General features: G+C 40.4%; 1 protein-coding gene across 2 annotated transcripts in view; it reads right to left on the bottom strand.

The window, feature by feature from the left end:
• Positions 1–15269: 15269 nt before the first annotated feature.
• LOC124145669 (sideroflexin-5-like) overlaps positions 15270–23712 on the bottom strand; it is a 28758-nt gene continuing 20315 nt past the window's right edge. For both annotated transcript variants that reach the window (XR_006862581.2, XM_046515536.2), the window contains one exon: positions 15270–16816. Coding sequence is in view for 1 of the 2 variants with exons in the window: in XM_046515536.2 (XP_046371492.2) it covers positions 16739–16816 (78 nt within the window). In the remaining variant the exon portion in view is untranslated. The remainder of the gene's footprint in view (positions 16817–23712) is intronic.

Below are 23712 nucleotides of genomic sequence, written 5' to 3'. Positions count from 1 at the left end.
TTTCAACACGAAATCAAAATTTTTGAACAGATTGAACAGATGTAACCCGATGTAGAATAGGTTAAGTGTATGTCATCATACTAAACTGCTGGGCAGTATAAGAATACATTAAAAATGAGATTTTACCAAAATATTACAAACGTTATCAGGTGAGGTGAAATGGGGTTTAACGTCGCGTCCAAGATTATTGCACTTATATAGCGACGTGCATGTACGTGTGCGTGTTTGTGTGGCTGCTTGTACTAGTCCGGACTGATGCCGATTTATAGTGCTAGCTTACTGAGATACCATGTCGCAGTTTAACATGAATACCCCACTCAGACACAGTATACTGACCCCGAGCCGACCAGTCTTGTTTTAGCCCCTTAATGCCGAGCGCCAGACAGGGTAACAACGAGTACCATCTTTTAACGTCTTTTGGTATGACGCGGCCGGGGATCGAGCCCCGGACCTTCCACTCTCCGGGCGGACGCTCTACCACTAGACCACGGAGGCGGTCTCAAACGTTATCAAAACGTTACAAGGCTGATACACGGATACACTGCAAACTTAAGGTCCTAAACACAACCATGATACCCGTTTCAGATACATCACCATCGAATAACCCTTTCTTGTCGCTTTCTTTTTTCCCGGCAGTTAATGACAAAAAGTCAATCCTGGTTATACACATTATGGCTCTTGGCGGAAGAGTTAAGAAAAAGGAATAATACACAGCAAATGTTATCGATTCAGGAACCTTTTGAGTATTTCGATAAATATAGTTTGCACTCTCACGTTCCATGGTTTGTCATGTCTACAATTACTTTCTATCTAGTGTGTATTTGACGAGAACAAATTGTAATACTATGTTACTATAAATAGCCCTGATACGACTGAATAGTGCTTCGACCCCCGACTAATTATTCATAGTCTGGATCAATATGCAATGACTTTTAATATAACTATACCTTTAAGTCCGGCCCAGTGTGAAATAAAAATTGACATATAGTGATGCAAAACAAACGGCCATATGCAATTTCTTACCTTTTTGGTCGAATATTTATATTTTCTAGCAAGGGAAATGGCGTTGAGATGTTTGTGTCTATATATGCCCCGTTACCCGCAAGTAAATGCTAGATTGTTATCGTCCAATACTAGAAGAAGTTCAATTATAATGCGCCTCAGTTGATCAGTGTGCACTCGATTTTCATTCTTTCTCCATGGGGAGTATCCAACCGAAGCTGCCCGTGAGGCGCTATTGCCATTTCATCCTACCGGGTACCCACCTAGTAGATACAACATTTAACATGTGCTTGAGTGTGTCGCAGGACCGAAGCCCTAGAAATTCTCAGGAGCCAAGCTGCCGAACACGGTCACCTGTCTACTATCCACGACCAACGTTGCTTAACCTGATTTGTGACCTGTGTGCTGTGGACAGGTATATCTGTCATTAAAATATTTATAAATATCTATAAATATATTCCGTTATCTCTGTCAGACATAGGACCGCCTCCGTGGTCTAGTGGTAGAGCGTACGCCCGGAGAGCGGTCCCCGGCCGCGTCATACCAAAAAACGTTAAAAGATGGTACTTGTTGTTACCTTGTCTGGCGCTCGGCATTAAGGGGCTAAAACAAGACTGATCGGCTCGGAGTCAGTATACTGTGTCTGAATGGCGTATTCATGTTTAACTGCGGCATGGTATCTCAGTGGGCTAGCGCTATAAATCGGCATCAGTCGCTATATAAGTGCAATAATCTTGGACGCAACGTTAAACCCAATTTCACCTCACCTGTCAGACATACCCGGTTACCACCCAAATCAAATATACTCACTTAACACCACTAAATATACACATTTAACACCATAAATGTATATTCTTGCTGGCGATACCAATACTCCCCTCTCTCTCTCTCTCTCTCTCTCTCTCTCTCTCTCTCTTTCTTTCTTTCTCTCTCATAAATAATTCTAGCCCCGTTGAAGGCTGTTCCAAACCGAACTGTTTAATTTCCCGTGATGTATCGGGGCACTGTTGACTTCGAGCAGGGCAACACTCAGATTTACTTTCCAAAGCAATGAGACGTCAAGACGATTTTGTTCCCCTCTCCTCATGGGGACATATCAATAACAAGAACGAAACACAACATCCACGCTACACCCAAGTCATTATTTATACCCCATTTCGCCTTTGATCAAGAAATTCCAGTGAGAAAAAACTCAGTAGAAGCGGACTTAAAATAGTTTAATTATATAACATCGTACGGCAATCTATGTCCTCGTCAGAATAACGTCTTCATTAGGAGGACATGATACCCCACATCACTTCTCACTCCTATAATCATCTGGCCTTTTATCAGGTGTGTCATCAGAGACGGAGGGAGGGCATTCTCCAAACCGCGCCATTGACTTGTTTACATAATTCATAAGACTTACTTTACTCTCAGAAGCATTCCATGCGAGACGGTGGACGTTCCCGTCTAGAGTGTTATGGCTGAAAATTCCCTTCCAAGGAAAAACGGTCGTAATTGTCTCATAAAAATACTGTTCTTTTTGCGATCATGTTACCGGGCAAACTGGGACGGGAACCTGAAAACCCTCCCGAGAAAATGGAACAGAAAGAAATGATATCAGTATTTACGACCAATCTACAACAGATCTGTCTTCAACGGTTCTTGTGCTTGATTCTTTGCTTACTGACTTGAATATGTGAAGCCGTTTGTCACACGTAATTGCTGTTCACATGCAGTTCCATGTGGATGCATTTGGAAGAGGCCCGTGAAGATCCGGGGTAGAATAGGTCTTCAGCAACCCTTGCTTGTCGTAGGAGGCGACTAACGGGATCGGATGGTCAGGCTCGCTGACTTGGTTGATGCATGTCATCGATCCCCATTGCATGGATCGATGCCCATGTTGTCAATCACTGGGTGGTCTTGTCCAGACTTGATTACTTACAGACCGCCGTCATATAGCTGGAATATTGCTGAGTGCTGCATTAAACAACAAACAAACAAAGCATTTGGAAGAATACAATAATTATTTGAATATTCATATTCTTAATCACCGAACCCATGAGGTGAGGTGAAACGAGGTATAATTCTCGTTCAAGAGTATTGCACTAATATAGCGATGTACACCACCCACGTGTGTGCGTGTGTTTGTTCGGACTTTTCCCGGTTTCAGACTGCTAGCCAATTGTGATACCATGTCGCAGTTCCATATGTATACCCCACTCATACGCAGTGTACTGACTCCAAGCCGACCACTTCTTTGGGTTAATTATAGTAACTACCTTGTTCTCATCGCCATATGGCTGCAATACTGCCGATGCAATGTAAAATTTGAACTCACTCACTCACTTCTTTTGGTATTTTCTATCCTTTTAAGCCGAGCGCAAGACCGAGAAACAATAAGAAACAACATCTTCTGACGTTTTTTTGTATGATTCGGCCGGTACTCGACTTTGGCTGGCATTGTATCCATTAGACCACGGAGGCGGTTGAAACCAGGCAGTGATGAAGTGAACCTTGTTTTCCGCTGTAGTCGCATATTTCACAGCCGTTTTTTTCTCAGATCACACAACAAGTAATGACACCATAAACAAAGATCCGATGTTGAATAATCAGACTGATTTTTCATTTTACCTGGATATGTTGTCACCTTGGGACTATTACGAGTTACGTCCCTTCTGTCCCTCCTATTGACCAATCAGATTCCATCTTTCATATCACTTGCATTTGCTTTAAACAAAATGGCGGCGCCCAGTCAAGACGATCTGATCGATAATCTATAATGTTATGAAACGGGTCTTACTTCGCGATGTACATCAAATCATTTGTGCATCTTGATTAAAAACAATTTCGGGAATATCTGTCGACGCCCAGCTGTCTGTACACATGCTTTGCAAATCCTGCAGTCCACCGTAATCTGCACTTGAAATCCATGTTGTTCGTTACGCGATTTTGATTGGACTATGCATAAGTCCAGCCAAAATGTGACGCCGGAATTCCAGCCTAGTTCGGCAAAGGTGGAAACTTGACTTTTATAGTCAGTTAACGCCCTTGCCTCGGGAAGAGTGAGTGAGTGAGTTGGTTTTAACGCCGCTTTTAACAGTATTCCAGTTATATCACGGCGTGTCAGCTTGATGTGAGAGGAAAGCCCGAAGTGATGCAGGTCTCAGACGTTTACTTCGGTGAAACCCACGAGCACGGGTATGGTGCTGACAAACCTAGAAACATAATCGGGGCGAACCGGGATTCGAACCCACAATCATAGGTTTCTGGCGTGCCCAAGGGACGCAACTCTGCACATTGAATCACGGCGCCTCAGACGACTTTATCAATACATTGCATAAAACAGGAAAAAATGCAAGATCAAAGTGATGTCACAGTCCTCTGACAAGACAATTTAGAGTATTTGGAATAATCTGAACCATTTTAATATGATAAAATTACGTAAAAGTTTATCTTGTTTACATGGTCATTTTGTGAGAATTACTCAACTGACCATAAAAGGGACCAATGATAATAATGTGGCGTTTCTTTTAAGTATGTGTATTTAGCGCATTACAAGTATGCACAACATGCTTATCAGTGTTTAAACTGTGTTTGTTTGTTTGTTTATTGTTTTTTCATGTTCAGTATTCCAGCTGTATGACGGCGGTCATTTAGTAATCGAGTCTGGATCAGACAATCCAGTGATTGACATCATGGGCATCGATCTACACAATTGGGTTACTATGCCATGCAAGCAAATCAGCGAGCCTGACCACCCGATCCCGTTAGTCACCTCGTACGACAAGCGTTGTTTGCTGAAGACCAGTTCTCATCCGGGTCTTCACGGGTATTAAACTATGTAATAATGTGTTTATAGCGGTCAGTATATATGGTCACTGCGGCCATGGCAGTTTATGCGTTATGGTGTGTGAGTCGGCAGGTCATGTGCGGGTGGCATATACACGGATTTTCACGTAGAAGTAGAATGTTTCGCGCCCAATAAACTCCGCGTTTCCGAATAGTTTAGCGTTGTTTATGGTTCTCATAAGCCAAACTGTCCGTCCTTGGGTATAGCACACATGCCGGTTAGCTGTCCCGGCGCCTGTGTGAGCTTGGCTGACAAAGGGGATTCTTAGCGATAAATTACCAACCTAATATTACCCTATCGTCAAGTTCTACCTCTTTCACTAAGGAGGGTATTTCACGATGACAAATGTATAGGCTAATCGAAACCAGTGCATTTACGTGAAGTGTATTTTGACGCATGCGCAGATATCTGTAGAATGCGCGTGCGGTATTTGTGGAGTGTTGACTGGTGCAGTTCTGTGGTGTGGCGCGGGACATGAGACTGGCGGGAGAGGGGGAGGGGGATTCACAGACGCACATGTTTCCTTACATTTCAGAAAAGTGACAAACGTCAAAAATACCCTCAATAATTATCCCTAACAATATCATTTCGGCTTCCCGATTAAGTCACATCTGCTTGGGAGAATTCTTGTGTCGCCCGGGAGGCTAGTGCGATCTCCATCTCCGCAAATTGCCCGTTTCTCGTGTGAGAGCAGGGATGACGGCATACTTCATCATCGCAAACAGCAGTAAAGACATCGTCGACAACACGTTTACACAATCAGAGTGACAGCCGTGCTTAACACAACGATGTTGTCTTAGACGTTTGTGAGGAGACTACTGAAAAGAGCGTTTATCTGACGGGCATGTCTTACAAAACTTCAGCAGATATACACGTGTTAATAACGTTAATGTTGTTTAACACACACACAGAGCAATATTCCAGATATATCACGAGGGTCTGTAAACAACTGAGTCTGCATGTGCTAGGTGAGGTGAGGTGAGGTGAAATGGGGATTACCGTCGCGTCCAAGATTATTGCACTTATATAGCGACGTGCATGCACGTGTGTGTGTTTGTGTGGCTGCTTGTACTAGTCCGGACTGATGCCGATTTATAGTGCTAGCTCACTGAGATACCATGCCGCAGTTTAACATGAATACCCCACTCAGACACATTATACTAACTCCGAGCCGACCAGTCCTTGTTTTAGCCCCTTAATGCCGAGCGCCAGACAGGGTAACAACAAGTACCATCTTTTAACGTCTTTTGGTATGACGCGGCCGGGGATCGAACCCCGGACCTTCCGCTCTCCGGGCGGACGCTCTACCACTAGACCAGGGAGGCGGTCGCATGCGCTAGGCAAACCAGTGACTGACATATATATGGTATACACTGACTTGTTTTTGTTTGTTTGTTTGTTGTTTAACGCTGCACTCAGCAATATTCCAGCTATATGACGGCGGTCTGTAAATAATCGAGTCTGGACCAGACATTCCAGTGATTGACATCATGAGCATCAATCCATGCAATTGGGTTCGATGGCATGCATCAACAAAGTCAGCGAGCCTGACCACCCGATCCCGTTAGTCGCCTCTTAGGACAAGCATAGTCGCCAATTACGAAAAGTATAGTCGCCTTTTACGGCAAAACTGACATGTACCTCTATCGACATGAGGTGAGGTGGTGAGGTAAAATGGGGTTTTACGTCACGTCCAAGATAATTGCATTAAAATGGCGACGTGCATGCACGTGTGTGTGGCTGCTTGCACTAGTTCGGACGGATGCCGATTTTATTGTGCTAACCCACGGAGATACCATGCCGAAGTTTAAAATGAACACCCCACTCAGACACAGTATACTGACTCTGACCCGACCAGTCCTTGTTAAAGCGTCAGTTTTTGCTTGTTGTTTAATGCCACACTCAGCAATATTCCAGCTACGGGGGTCTGTATATAATCGAGTCTGGATCAGACATGTACAATTGTGTCGATTCCCAAATTGAAACAATATGTGAACCCAGAAATCTGTACGTAAAAGAACCTGGGGTGAAACCAACAATCAACCAACAAGCGATATACAATCAACAAATGTATTACACAAATTAACTAGGTTTAAAAATCCATACAAATCACTGCATAACAATTGGCAGTACACAATAGAGTGGAAGTACAATATTCAATGGTAATAAATAATATGATGGTCAGCATCAAGTACAAAAATACAGTGGTGATAGCAGTAACATATATTCACCCAGCAAGGCAGGGAATCAGGGATGATGAGTGATCCTCACATGCAAGCTGGTTCCAAAGCGATGGAATCACGAGAGATACACGCTATTGTCTGCTTACATACAACCAACCCAGCCAGTGGAAAGTTCCAGACAGTGTCCTCACCCGTCCATCGACACTAGACCATAAAAGAAGTTTCCGTAACATACGATCACCGTCCGCGGTCTTTTACACAGAAGTTTACACACCACACGAGCATCTAAATATAGTAGCCTTCTTGACGACTGATCACTGTCCAAATACAATGAAGTGAGCGTCCTTCGAACTTCAACATAAACAATGTAACACAGTTACAATCATTATAAAAAAACAAATACACTACCATATGACACAATCCATTGATTGACAATATGAGCATCGATCTACGCATTTGGGATAGCATAACACGCATAAACCATGTCACTGAGCTTGATCACCCGATCCCGTTACTCGCAGGGTCTTACAAGCATGGGTTGCTGAGGACCAATTCTTACCCGGGTGTTCACTGGTCGCCCAGTTCGGTCGCCTCTTTATATACGAGCAGCAATTGGGTGCTAGGGGCACATTCTACCCCGGGTCCCCACGGGGATACCGTCATGTACGTAATGATCAACATGAGGTGAGGTGAAATTGGGTTTAACGTCGCGTCAAAGGTTATTGCACTTAAATAGCGACGTGCATACACGCGTGTGTGTGCTGCTTGTACTAGTCCGGACTTATGCCGATTTATAGTGCGAGCACACTGAGATACCATGCCGTAGTTTAATATGAATACCCCACTCAGACTGACTCCGAGCCGACCAGTCCTTGTTTTAGCCCCATAATGTCGAGGATACAGGGTAACAACAAGTACCATCTTTTAACGTAAATAAGATTATTCATTTTTTATTCAAGTTAACTTTCACAAGGATAAATGTTTCTTGTAAAACGACCAATGTATAATTATATCCATTTCTTACACAATCACAAAATATCAGGGCGGTCGGGGAGCCTAGTGGATAAAGCGTTCGCTCCTCACGCCGAAGACCCGGGTTCGATTCCCCACATGGGTACAATGTGTGAAGCCCATTTCTGGTGTCCCCCGCCGTGGTATTGCTGGAATATTGCTTAAAGCGGCGTAAAACCATACTCACTCACTCACACAATATCAACAGCACCCATTGACCCAACAGGTCAAATCTAGGTTTTTCTTTCAAACCATTACGCTTAAATATTTTCCTGATACGAGACCTCGCGATGATGATGTGACGAATTCTTCTCTAACGTGCGTTAACACAATTTGTAACTTGTGTTGACATAACGTATTTCAAGAGTATTGTTACTCAAAGAGTTCTTCTGCGGAGCCAAATCGTGCTGTTCGTGTTCTCTTTGCCACAGAAGAATTCAGATTACGTAAATGGACATAACCCCTTGAATCTGCACTCACTAACCTCCAACCACAAAAGGACAAGCTTGTTTATATTACACAACGCGCTTGTGCTTCTGTGGAATCTTTTACCATTCCGGCAGGTCATGCGCGTAATGGCGACAACGAACCAAATGGCCAGAACCGATGTCTCAGCTTGACGAAAACTCGCTGTGACAACAGTCGGCGTTGAAAGGAGACCGGCTCTTTGCTTCCCATGTCCAGCATTTCTCAACGTCCAAATTAAAATGTTTAGAGGCTACTCAAGTGGTCACGGTATTTCAGAAACACGTGCAGGCTGAGCGTGCGGGTCACGTGGCGCCGCCAGAGCACGTGCTGGCACCGGTCAGTTAGTGGTTGACCACTGTCCATGTGGCGTGCATGCCATACGCATGAAACAATGTTAATGGATAAACTGTATTTGTCTAAAGCTATCTAAAAACGCATCGTTCTACCTACAGTACATCGTTTACTTTGACCCCCAACTCAAACAGAATCTTCAAACTAAAGGTTTACCTTCCGAGGAACGCCTTTGATTCGTTTTGTAAATTAATAGTAAATGGTTGTTCGGACAGCGTCAATTATTTTGTCAGTCGTGTTGAATGTTCAGTTAATAATAAAGAGTGGGTGGGTGAGTTGGTTTAACAGCTTAGAACACTGTTTTAGTTTTACGTGGGACGAACGCCCGAATGCATTCAGGGCCTGTTCCAGAAAGCGATCGCAGTGCTACAACGGTCATTAGTCTATGTTAAAGTATGGGAGTTACGATCGTCTAAGGGCTACGATCGTTTTATGGAACAGTTCACAAGTTACAAGTTTTGGTGAAACTCACGAGCCTGGGTATGGTTCTGACAAAACATAGAAACATAATGATGAACCGGGACTCGGGCAACGATCATAGTCTGCCACAAGAGTTGACCAGAGGAATTTAGAAACATACATGCATGTATTTAGGTTCGTGTATTTATGTTTAATTGGGTGAGGGAGAATTGATTTTAACCCCGTGTAGCAATATTCCAGCAATATCACGACGGGGGACACCAGAGATAGGCTTCACACATTGTACACATGTGGGGAATTGAACCCGGGTCTTCGGCGTGACGATCGAACGTATTAACCACTTGGCTACCCCACAGCCCCATTTAAGTTGAAAAAATATCTAATCTCCATACAAAATCCCAGCCCAGCGCAGTGATTAGTGCCTTGACTGTCGCCTATATTCACCATGTTTACAAATTATGAGGCCCATTCTTGAGCAGGTGAGCTGCCGCATAGTGTTGAGTGTAAAACAATATTCTCAGCTCAAGTGTAAAATTGATAAATAATTTCTTCAGCGTCTCAGACTCTTGGTGCCCGTTTCAGAGCTACGCGATTCTCAGTGCACCAGTGTGACGCTGAAAGCCGACCGGAACGCAACGCTAGTGTATTCAAACTACACCAATAAGTACCGTCATCAATCTGTGGCGGCCACGCTCCCATCGGTGTCACCGTCAGGTCCATTTAAGGTCACCACAGCACTCAACCACGAATCCCACAGCTGTCATTTCCAAGTCAAATCTATTATGAAAACCCTAATTTGAAATATTTAACGCTACATTGCGTCAAATTTATAGGCTCGCATGTCTCTGGTGCCATGGTCGGTGAACCCTGTTGACAGACTCACTCGTGGAATCCGAGATGGCGACAGTCATGGTGCGCAGCGTGCACGCACACACTCAAACACTCTCGCGGGGTAGTACGGCAAGCCTTTTTCACATTTATTACGGAATTACTGATATCTTCAATTGTTTTAAAGATATCGGTATTTTATTTTAAGATATCAATAATGTTTTTAAGATATCAAAAATAATTAAAGATATCTTAAATTCTTTTCTGATATCCATAATACAATTACTGATATCTTAAAATGTTACGGGGATATCAACAAATTAGTTTGTGATATCTCAAAATGTATTTTGGATATTAAACATTTACAATTCTACTGTACATCAAATAAATTCAAGATATGTTAAAAGCAATTCAAGATATCTTGAAATAAGTTATACATATCCACAAATGCATTACAGATATCATTAATTCGTTTTAGATAATATTATCTTTAATTCAGTTAGAGATATCTTTACTTCAATTCAAGATATCATTAACTCTGAACGTTACTGATATCAAATATCCAATTAAAGATGTCATTAACAATTTTGAAGATAATTTAAGTAACATGAAGGAATTACACGAATTATTGCAGTCCCCAAAATGGCGGGAAATGATTTCCAGATATCTTCAAATACTTCCTGTCCGGCTACATATCCCACATTACTTAACAGACGGAAGTATTTGAAGATATCTGTCAATAAGCGGAAGTCTTTAATAATGGCAACAATTAAGTTTCAAGATATCAGGAATTGAATTACTGATATCATCACAAAACGTGACATTTTTTATATCTTTAAATCATATTTTGATATCAATAATCGAATGTAAGATATCAGCAATTCTTTTCAAGATATCAGTAACACGCTTCACCATATCCTTAATTCATTTCGTGATATCTTGAATTTTATTCTACCATGCTGCGCGTTCGGTTCCAAATGCAATTTAGCGGGGTTAAATCTACAGGTAACCTAGCTCTACATTGAAAACACAGTATCTCCTGTTTATCTCCTAATTATCCGTATTTAAGATATCTTCAATTCCATTCAAGATATCTTTAATTCAATTCAAGATATCTTTAAAACAATTGAAGACATCTGTAATTCCGTAATAAATGTGAAAACGGTTTGCCATACGGTAGAGATGCAAAGGCTTTGTGGACATTTCTAGGGAGGTTTGGGGACAGGGATTTCATGTAGTTGCTTGGTATTTATTGGGATCAGCCGTTCGTTATTTTGCGTATTTTTTCATTCATTTTTGTTTAACGCCGCAGTCCATCTGCATGTAACAGTCGAGTCTGAACCAGATAATCAAGTGATTAATATTACGAAGCAACGATCCCGGCTGTCGGGGTACGATGCCACGCCATTAACCAAGTCATCGAGCTTGACTACCCGATCCATTATGTCGCCTCTTACAACCGGCATAGGTTGGGGACCAATTCTTACCTGGAATCTCCACGGGGAATGTCATGTTAGTACAGTCTTGAAATCCCCGGTTTCTATGAATTAGTATACCGCTCAACGTTTGATAAGGATAATCAGATGTGTTTGTTTGTTTGTTGTTTAACGCCGCAATATTCCAGCTATATGACGGCGGTCTGTAAATAATCGAGTCTGGACCAGACAATCCATTCATTGACATCATGAGCATCGACCCACACAATTGGAACACGATGACGTGCATCAACCAAGTCAGCGAGCCTTATCACTCGATCCCGTTAGTCGCCTGTTACGGCAATCATGGGTTGCTGGAGACCTATTCTACCCCGGATCAGATATGTCAATCAATTTAAATATACACTTGACATATTTTGTGAAGAATTTTAATGGAAAGATATAAAAGTGGAGTGTTATATATCGGAATATAAATAACAACGTTGGATGGCGTTCATGTACGACTTGAAACGTTGGCTTGGTCTCTGGAGAATCACAAGGGTCGGTGACTCAGCAAAGATGACTGCTGGGCGGAAAATTGGGTTCGGAGGATCCAGACGGTTAGGTGCCTAAAATGTAAGGTTCTTGAACTCGAAATATGACTCTGGTGATTATTAGGTTAGTTATAAAAGAGAATCTGAAGACATAGGTGGATATCCTAGTTGTTCCCAGGTACCGATGTGTGGGCTTCGGGGCAGTGGATTTAATTCAGCGTTCGAGGGCTTGCTTGTTACGTTAGATAGTTACTCTGGGATCTGGATTCAGAAAATGACCTTAGTTTTACTGCCGACTCCCATTCTTTCAGCATACCATAACGATACTGGCAGTGCAAATACCCGGGCTAGCATAGCATGTGCTGATAAGATTGAGGTTATTACCACGATCGAGTGCGTGCGTGAATGAGTAAGAGTGCGTGAAGTGTTTTTGTTTGTTTTGTTTGTTGTTTAACGCAGCACTCAGCAATATTCCAGCTATATGACGGCAGTCTGTAAATAATCAAGTCTGGACCGGACAATCCAGTGATTGACATCATGATCATCGATCCACGCAATTGGGATACGATGGCATGCATCAACCAAGTCAGCGAGTCTGACCACCCGATCCCGTTAGTCGCCTCTTACGACAAGCAAAGTCGCTTTTTATCGCAAGCATGGGTAGCTGAAAGCTTATTCTACACCGGATCTTCACGGGTCGCGTGCGTGAGTGAAGGAGGGAGAGAGCGAGAATTGAATTTAAACGAATACTCCGGAAAGGGAGGGGGAGTGCTTAATACTTACCTCATGAATAAACTGAGTTTTCAAATCAGGTGATAAATGGCTGTAGCAGGTTGGTCTATAAAAAGAATTTATGATAAATGAATGAAAATCAGCTCTATCACAACAGAAACTACATTCGGGGCCATGCAAACCGGTGGTTGATCCACGCGGTCGAGTAACGACGACTACAGAGACTGCCAGATCAAACCGTGATGCCACCCGATCCACAATCTAGTCTGTTCTTGCAACACGTGCACAGTGCCGGAGACCCATTCTGACAATATCCGCGGGGTACTTGGGTTGAACTTTAAGCAAGTGACAAGGAACGGATGTATTGACGTGTTTTAAGGTGAACATTTGTTCCTGATCAAAGCGGACACGATCCTAAGCGAAGGATGCCAACATCTCGGCTTTGAGCATAATGACTGTACATTAGTGCTCTCCATAACGTGTGTCTGCATAACTAGCCTTTGTTTTTGTAGTGAACGTGAAAACAAAGTACTTTTTCAAGGTATGCGGTGACAAAAATGACTTTAGCAGACATTTTCTGCGAATGTACGGAACACTTGACATAGTCTTCACATTGCAGGTCTCTTTCTGATCCTAATCTGGAAATCTGTGCTGGGTGTCACGGCAACAGAAACAATGTCACGTGCTGTCAGGTAGGGTTAGACGCACGATTAGTCTCTCTCGCCTCTAATACTACAGTCATGTGATGTGGTAAATATCAGAATGTCAATATGAAGCATGACTGAAGGTGTCAATGCGGAAGAATTAAGCGACGTCGGTGCAGAAAATAGGCCTTCTTGGGGGAGCTAATGGCGGGTGCACTCCATCACCTACACATAACACACAAGAACAGTCACATTATCGCAGAAAGCTGAACGTAAATTAGCATAACCGAATCGAAATTGGATGATTACGGATCAGTTTGTCGTTTTCTACGTATTCTACACCAACATAACAAGCGTGTATTCACAAAACACTTTGCAGTAGGACACAAGCGAACAAACGATTATATAGCCGCGGCTGGGCTAAATTTCGATTAAAGGGGTGACAAGGCTCGGCAACTTTGACTCAGGTCAATGGCGATCTGAAAATGTTATTATGTACATTATCGATCTGACTGTTAATTTTTACAAATGATTTTTGCGGCAATGCCTCAGTGTTACACATAGAGCTAAGAACAACATACGTATCCGGGAAAATCGGCAAGAAATTGATGAGCATAGGCTCTCTTTAGAATTTTGAAGGTAACGTCCTGATACATGACTCAAGTTGTCCTGAGATGGAGAAGCACACAGCCCGTCCCACAGGTTAAATGAGTCATGATTGCAAGGCTGAATACACGTTACATGAATCATGGTTGTAACATTGACATGACATCAGTAGGGCTGGGACGAGTCCAAATTTACTACCCGGGTACCCACCCCTATTACCCGGGTACCCACTGTAAGTCTCAAGAGATAGGTCCAAATGTCCGACTGGGAATAGTTTGACCGTACCACTGGCAAATGTATTTAGATACACCAATAAAAACGATCTGGTCAAGCATAAACTGAAGTTGACTGAAGTTTTATCTTTAATCAAACTTATAAAGTCAGAAGGAATGCAAACGTTAGTCACTTATAGTGTAACGATAGAGTTTTAGATAATTTTTGTCATTAAACCATATATCACGTGATTAACCACGGGTCCGAGTGGTCCTGTGGGTACCCGGGTCCTACTCAGGGCCCACCAGACCCGAATACCCGAGTTACCCTTCACAGCGCTAGACACCAGATGTTTTGAAGAGAAACCTATCCTTCCCTTAATGTTACATGAATCATGTGAGTGAGTGAGTTGGATTTAACGCCGCTTTTAACATTATTCCAGTTATATTGCGGCGTGTCAGCTTAATGTTGGAGGAAAGCCCGAAGTGATGCAGGTCTCAGACGTTTACCACTTCGGGTAAACACACGAGCACGGGTATGTTGCTGACAAACCTAGAAACATAATCGGGGCGAACCGGGATTCGAACCCACAATCATAGGTTCTGGCGTGCCCAAGGGACGCAACTCTGCACATTGAATCGCGGCGCCTTAGACGACTGGGCCACCCGTGCCCCCGTTACATGAATCATGAATGTAAGATTGATACATGACACCAGGTGTTTTGAGAAGGAGAAACCTATCCTTCCCTTAATGTTACATGAATGATTGTATCATTGCTACTTGGCACCAGGTGTCTTTTCTTCTTGTTACATGAATCATGATTGTCCTGCTTGACAATGGTATAAGGATCTATACCGAAATGTCAATTTTTACGGTATTAAAGAAGTTGTTATCCATAAAATTGTGTCTAACTTGGATATCACGATTGCAAGATTGACACAACACCGACACCGGATATACTGAGATGGATACACCTATTATGCCCTTAAAAGAGATCAATTGAAAAAAAGTTTTAAAAACATGTTAAATTATCATACAAAGTACATACTCACACCAAACAAAAAGTCATACAGGAATCATGATGGCAGGTGATACACGACACCAGATTACCAGAATGGTACAAGCATGGTACTAATGATATAATTTTATACAAATTATTTTGACAGCACCATTGTATATACTCATGTTGGAAATTAGATATGGGGTTGAGATCAACTGCAGAAAAACATTTATTTCTCAAAGTTAATTCCTCCATAAAAAATATATGAAACGGCACAATATTCATAACAATATATGACAAATGTTAACCCTTGAATAATCAAGGTCCTTTTAAAACCAATATGACAATTTTCCGGCTCAAGTTTAAATGCACATTTACAATTAAATGAATAAATTAACTTCAGCAACCATCAGCAAACAATACATTTAACTGTGGCTATAAAATATATGAAATATATATACATATAAAACAAAAATATGCAAGACTTAAATTCCACCATTCCATATATATTTGTTTACTCTGACATTTTCAACAACTCATTATATTCATAATATCCCTGAACTCTAGTCAATTGTCCACCTGATAATCACAGACCCTTGTAGTGCAGCACACTCTCATGGGTGAGATCCTGGATCTCTGATTCTAGAGTCAGTTGTCCACCTGGTGATCACAGACCCTTGTAGTGCAGCACACTCTCCTGGGTGAGATCTGGATCTTTGATTCTAGAGTCAGTTGTCCACCTGGTGATCACAGACCCTTGTAGTGCAGCACACTCTCGTGGGTGAGATCCTGGATCACTGATTCTAGAGTCAGTTGTCCACCTGATAATCACAGACCCTTGTAGTGCAGCACACTCTCCTGGGTGAGATCCTGGATCTCTGATTCTAGAGTCAGTTGTCCACCTGGTGATCACAGACCCTTGTAGTGCAGCACACTCTCCTGGGTGGGATCTGGATCTTTGATTCTAGAGTCAGTTGTCCACCTGGTGATCACAGACCCTTGTAGTGCAGCACACTCTCCTGGGTGATATCTGGATCTCTGATTCTAGAGTCAGTTGTCCACCTGGTGATCACAGACCCTTGTAGTGCAGCACACTCTCCTGGGTGAGATCTGGATCTCTGATTCTAGAGTCAGTTGTCCACCTGGTGATCACAGACCCTTGTAGTTTAGCACGCTCTCCTGGGTGAGATCTTGGATCTCAGATTCTAGAGTCAGTTGTCCAACTGGTGATCACAGACCCTTGTAGTGCAGCACACTCTCCTGGGTGAGATCTGGATCTTTGATTCTAGAGTCAGTTGTCCACCTGGTGATCACAGACCCTTGTTGTAGTGCAGCACACTCTCCTGGGTGAGATCTGGATCTTTGATTCTAGAGTCAGTTGTCCACCTGGTGATCACAGACCCTTGTTGTAGTGCAGCACACTCTCCTGGGTGAGATCTGGATCTCTGATTCTAGAGTCAGTTGTCCACCTGGTGATCACAGACCCTTGTTGTAGTACAGTACACTCTCCTGAGTGAGATCCTGGAACACTGGTTCAAGATACAGTACCTCTATCTTTAAGAAGACAAAAGGAGGAATGTTACTATTGAGTTCTGAGGCTGGGTCACATTACCCATAAAAACACACACAATGATTATCCATGGAATTAATCTTTAAAAAATGTAAATGAATTCAATGTCTCCACCATATCACTGTATCTCAAACTTCATAACAACATATCTACCAGTATTAAAATTATGAAACAAGAAGGTTTATTTTCCCCATATCTTATTTGACTTTTATCTTTAAGAAAGCAAGGAATGTGTCAATTTTGTATAATAAATGTCAATTCAACCTCAAAGAAAAGAATCCGTTGCATATGACATTGAATGATTTTTTGTATCATTTCTTGAATATTCAGCCATTCATATTTCCTATTCATTCACATACCTGTCAAAAACAAAATATGAAAAGGATGATAAATGGCAAATTTAAACGATATTGATGACAGAAAATGTTAAATACTGTTATAACAGTCATATGATCTATTCATTTACCTGACAACAATGATTTCTCTGTCTGACACTTGAAAGTTTTAAATTCATGAAGTGATTAAGAACAGAAATATGGCTACAAAAGGTGTGAAAAAGGCAGAAAATGCAACCATGAGTAAATATATAACCAAAGATGATTTTTTGACCACTTATATGAACTGTATTTACTGGCTCACCTTGATCTAAAAAAATCTAAGATAATTAGCTTGGGTCATCCTTTTTTTTAAATTTGTGCCTTTCCAAGGGTCCAAAACATGTATGTGCTGAACCAACATTCTTTCATTACGATTTCTGAAAGTATTACTGATTATATATATTTTGAAGACCTATTGGGCAAAAAAGAGTCCTTACTGTGCTGATAAAAGATTGCTAAAAAAAATACACAGGGAAATTTAGTGCAGAAGAATTATTTTCATCATGGCCGAAGACATTGTAGATGATACCTGTTCATGAGGGCCTGCATCAGAAACATTCCCTATTCCCCTTCCCCAAACCAAGAATGTGGCGCTGGTTGTGGCGCTGGTTGGGTAACCTTAGTACAGCACATAAAATGAGGCAATATACTCTGTATCCCCCACACACACATATACAAGTTTCTTTGTGTCAACACTAATGACAGATTTAAGATGATTTGTTTCCAAACAACCTTGTTACTACATAGTTAGACCATGTAGCTCTCAATGCAAGGAGACATATTCGTGCAATGTGACGTCTCACTGTATTATACAGGTTGAAAGCTAAATAGCTAATTAGCACAGCTTTGTCCCTGGCAGGGTAGCAATGATGTAAGGATGCTACAGAGAGTGCCGTTGTTACAAGCCGACCATGTGACAATACAGTCTGAACACCCAGGACGACAGGTAGAGGACAGTCATGCCACATTCATATAAATTCTTGGTGTTATTACCACTGACAGACTTTACAAATAAGTGCTGTCAATAACTAGAAATATGTCACTTTGGCATAAGTTGGGTGAGAAATATGGGGGTGAACCAGTGCTTGTTGATCTGACCTTGTCATAAGCAATCAGACAAGCACTGGCAAGAACACTCAATGCAATTGAGAGTTGTCTTAATTACAAAGCAATTGATGCTAATATTGGCGCTGACCATTCTTGTGAGTACTGCCCGGAGGATAACCCTCGTATCTTTCCGCTATCACCCTTGTATAACCCTTGTATCATCGCTGACCTACCGGACATATGGTTACCATATTCTTCCTAGTATTGCCTTTGACCAAAGATATGCCTACAGCACTTTCAAACATTCCTCTCCGGACATAAAGTGGAGGTACAGCACTTTAACACATATATTCAAGCTGCAATTTGACAGCCCTCATCACAGGGGGCTCTAACTGCGACCACCCCTAGTTGTGTCATTACTGCGTTCACACCTACATCCTAGCATCTCTCACTTCTGGAGGATGATGTATGGGCCCAGTTTGGCCACCCATCAGGTCCAGCTTCACAGATGACTTGGTCAGTGATGACCACTCTGCCAGTAATGGCAGGATCATCACTGGGAATTTCCCCACTAATAACTGACTTCCATGTGACCTGAAAATATGCCTCCGATATTACATATGGCTTCCTGTTGGTCAGTAGGCTAAACATATTTTACATGGTATCACTGTTAAAATATTGCTTTGGTCAAATCAGTTTATGTTTTCGTTTTACACATAAACCTAAACTACTTTATTGAGCCTAAAGTAAATGAATTGTTTTAAGTTAGAATAAATATTTTGACTGAAGCATTTTATTTTAGTTTCAAGAGATTATTTGAAATTAACCCAAATTAACCCTCACAAGCTCTTTTATTTATATATTTTGTATCCTGTCAGTTTTATATTTTTATTGACTCAAATAAAACATAAGCCAAGAAATAAATTAGTTTGGCTCATGACAAAATAATATTTTCAGCTTTTTAATAGGAAAGGAATATAATGTTAGAGCCAATAGTACAACTTGGGTCAGTTAATCTGAGTTTACATTATTTACTTGATGGAAAGTGTATTTGACATTGAGAATCACTTTGGCAACACTTTTAATGTTTGATTTTAATTTTCCAGCAGATTACCTTTGGTAGGCAAACAAATTTTAAAAGATTTCTGTATGTGATTTTTAAATATTTTATTTGACATGACGCTGTGGGGTGGCAGGTTTAGTTGGAAATAACTAAGTGTTAACTCGGTTTCAGAGATAATAGAGTCACTGTATCCTCACAGCACCGAGTATTCCTGTCTCTTGTAGGAAGTGTATTCTCCTCATAAGATACTACACTATGCAAAGAAATAATATTTTTGTCACATTTTAAAATCATAATAAATTTTAAACCAATAATATTCCCTGACTGTTTCGACTGTGGTGAAAGTGCCATTAGCATACTACATACAAGGCTCGGACACTACGTTAGTAACCTCAATGCTGATCTATACAGAGGAAACATATCTGATCAAATCTCATGCTCTTGTAATTTAATCTTCCATGCGAAAATGCATTCACCATTCCTTGAATGTACAAATTACCGTATTCGACGTAATAAGTGCCCGGCTCTAATAAGCGCCCACGGCAACATTTGCTAAGATATTGGCTAGTGAACAATCCAAAAAGCACCCCTTCCGATTGATCAATGTACACAAGACTTATTTATTCGCGTATAATGAGCACTCGTGTGTTATATGCACCCTTAATTATGGGCATTTAATTCTGGAAAAATATATCTGTCGTACATAAACATTTTAGGCTGTCAGCATAAACCACGAAATTTATCTTTCAACTCTGTTTTTTTCGCCAAAATAACATTCTAATAAGAGCCCCCTATTTCTAATTTTGAGAGAGCCCTGGGTGCTTATTACGTCGAATACGGTAATCATTATACACACTCTGTTAAAAGAAATATCAAATGAAGAAATTCTTTCAAATTGAGAAATATGATACCAAATTTGGATTCAAGTCTGTTCAAAAATACATTATAGCAACCAAATGATTCCTTTATTCACATCTTATGTTGTACTTACACCGTTGAACTCCAACGTTTCGGTTTCTAGTAATATTTATCATTTTTGAAAAGACAATGTTCATGTATTTATTTAGCATCTTATTAGATAGCCTATAGCTAAATTATCACCGCTATAGTTATCAAATTGTTAAATATTAGTTGCACTGCACATTGTACATATTTGCACATATTTGATATTGATGGTTATAAAGTCAAGCATTTACATTTCATTGATATCAATATCTATATATATTCCACTACAGAGAGCTCTCATAAGTGAATTACTTTCGTCCAATCCTTTATCTTTTGGTCAATAATATATGTTTAAACTAAATCCCATTATGCATAAAAAACAATATACATATTCTAACAAGAAGTTAAAGAATACCCAATCATGACAGATTAACTTAGTCATTTGAAAAAAAAGGGTGTTCTTTAATTTCTTTTGAGTAGTGCATAATCTTAATTTGGTCAAAGGAGAAAGGTAATAGCCTGGGCCTCAAAACAACAGCTGGCGACAAGCCAATGATGGATATATACCACTGAACAGGAACATGAATATAGTAATATCATCACAGAAGCCATTAGTGTTAGGTGGTCAGGTTATTATGTTGAAAACATACTGCCAAATGTAACTTATAGTGTTGTACAGCGTTTAAAGTTACTAAACCCAATTACCATACCTATCATAATACTCGTACAGAACAAATGTCTAGTATAAGTGGACACTGTTACACATCCTTTCTGAATCTGTATATGCAAACAACATAGTTAGTGTTTCAACATACAGATGCAAAAGTGGTTCTGTTCAATTATTCAAGAAATTTCTTGCTCAAAATCATATAATGAAGGAAGCAAAACAAACATACAACAAGGGCAAAAGTTAGCTTGGCTCACTAATACCCCCGACCCGCCTAGTGTGTCAGTAGTTTCAAATTAAATAATGGATAGAGTTAGCTGGTTAGGGTTTAAAAAATTCATAAAAAAATGGAAACCTAATAAAAACAATTTTTTTCTTTTGACTGCTCCCCCTCCATATGACACAGATTATATCTACTAAGTTTGAGATGAATCCACTGAATAGTTTAAGAGAAATCGCACGGACAAAGTTTTCGGACGGACGGACGGACGGACGGACGGACGGACAGACAGACAGATGGACGGAACCTTGGTATAACTATACACCCCCCACCTTTAAGGTCGGGGGTATAATAAAGTAGTCAGGGATAATTTGAGGCTAATTTAATTAAATAATTGAAATAAACAGAATAACAAATATACAACCAAAATAATGTTGCAAAAAAGCATATTTACAAAAGGAACACCAGATTCTTTATAACATTTTCTTTACCTTCTAAAAACCATAGCGCAGCTTCACCAATAAAAGTACCAGAAATATGGCCTGACCAGAAAAGTATTAACGGTCTAACTACAGAGAAATATCCTGATGTCAACAGTGCAATTTTGATGATAGAAAAACATTTTCTTTAGAAATCATACTCAGTGGACCTTCCAGAATACAATAAAAACATGATTTAAAGCCGTCTTTTGGAAATGGTAAAACAAACAAATGCCTAACCATCTAACCAGGATAATCTATGACCCAGAAATAATGGAAGAACGGCGATGTTGGAGTGCCTGCAAGTGTGTCCCCAACATGACTGAATTATAGCAAGGGAATACAGGCAGGCTATTCCAGTTATGTCAACCCAGCATTCCACCCCGGGTTTCATCTCCAGGACCATGAACTGAAGCCTTAGGTGAGTAAATCATGATCATCCTGCAACACATCTACAGAATGGCAATGTTTTGTGTGTGAATTATTCTCCAAGTTCAGACAACCCAGTACCAGGGCTTTGTTAAAATCAAAATGTCTGATATTGATGTTCGGTTTGAAAACTTTTTTTCAGAGCAATATTTGGACCTAGTTGAACACATTTATACTGTACAATGAATTGAAGCACTGTAGTCAATTATGGTATCTTGAAATAATTCACAAATTACGATTTCTTCCAAAAAACCTTTGTATGTCACCTCTGATTCTCAAAATATCATCTTCATTTTTCTTTCATTTTCTTTTATTTTGAACCCTACTTCTCAGATATTTATATATATGAAAATTAAAATTTTCTCTACAAAAATAGAAATAACACTAATAATCTTCAGGCATTTTACAAAATTATACCCTGAATCTGATGTTAATTTGGCCATATTATATTTCTTTGAAATTGGCCTCAGTAAGTGTAAATACATTATATTTAAGTTTTCTGTTAGTTGGTCTTCCAGGCTCCAGAGCATATGTTTCATAAACAATCATCCCCATCCCTCTCTCATCCATTTTCAGTTATAGTATCTCATCCTATATTCCACTTGTTATCCCAGTTTCAGCTCCTAAAATAATTAAGAGACTTGAGGATTCTTTAACACTCTAGGGTTCTTTGAAAAAAATATTTTTATAAAAAGTATAACTATATATATTTTGGAACTCTATGTTAGTCTAGTTTTTGTCTCTTGCATCTTGGTGCATTGCCCAAGAAAACAAAAAAACATGGAAAACTGACAATGAGTGAGCGAGTGAGTATGGTTTTACGCCGCATTTAGCAATATTCCAGCAATATCACGGCGGGGGACACCAGGACAATGAAAAAATGGGTGTGATTATGCATCCATGGTAATGATACAACTCTATTATTTACTCACTCCGTGGTAATTTTTCAACAAAAAACACATTACTACCAAACGCAAACTTCTTTGCAAAATATTAAAATAGTGCAGGCAGGTAACTCTTTCACTTTAACCTGTGATCACAAAATCACCTCTCCCTTCCTAAATGTTGGACCCGTGAAGATCCGGGGTAGAATAGGTCTTCAGAATCCCATTCTTGCCGTAAAGGGATCGGATGGTGAGGCACGCTGACTTGGATGATGCATGTCATCGTATTCCAATTGCGTGGATCGATGCTCATAATGTCAATCACTGGATTGTCTAGTCCAGAGTCAATTATTTAAAGACCGCCATCATATAGCTGGAATATTGCTGAGCACGGCATTAAACAAAAAACAAACAAAAAAAAACAAATCCTAAAAGTTAAATCTGCACTTGTGTGTTTTAAAACATTTGTGAAGGTAGAAAAAAACCTGTTTCACATACTTAGAACATGTTTAAACAACAAGTTTAAGGTAATACAAAAAAAATACAACTATAAATCATTAAAAGAAAGAATTACTTCTTTTTTCCATATTGCCTTGGTGGAGATAATTCCCACAGAATCATGAGGCTAGAAGAGATTGAAAGGGTGCTTCACACACTGCAATCACTTGCATTTTACCATGTCAAATAGAATGTTATTACAGCAATTTCAGTCTGGTGATTTAAAAAGTAAACAATGTAAATGATTACTTTTAAAACATATTTTATTCAA

The sequence above is a fragment of the Haliotis rufescens genome, unplaced genomic scaffold, assembly GCF_023055435.1.
Source record: "Haliotis rufescens isolate VD_foot unplaced genomic scaffold, xgHalRufe1.0.p SCAF_12, whole genome shotgun sequence".
NCBI lineage: Eukaryota > Metazoa > Mollusca > Gastropoda > Lepetellida > Haliotidae > Haliotis > Haliotis rufescens.
The sequence above is the reverse complement of the archived record's forward strand: the minus strand, read 5'-3'. Positions and strand labels throughout refer to the sequence as shown.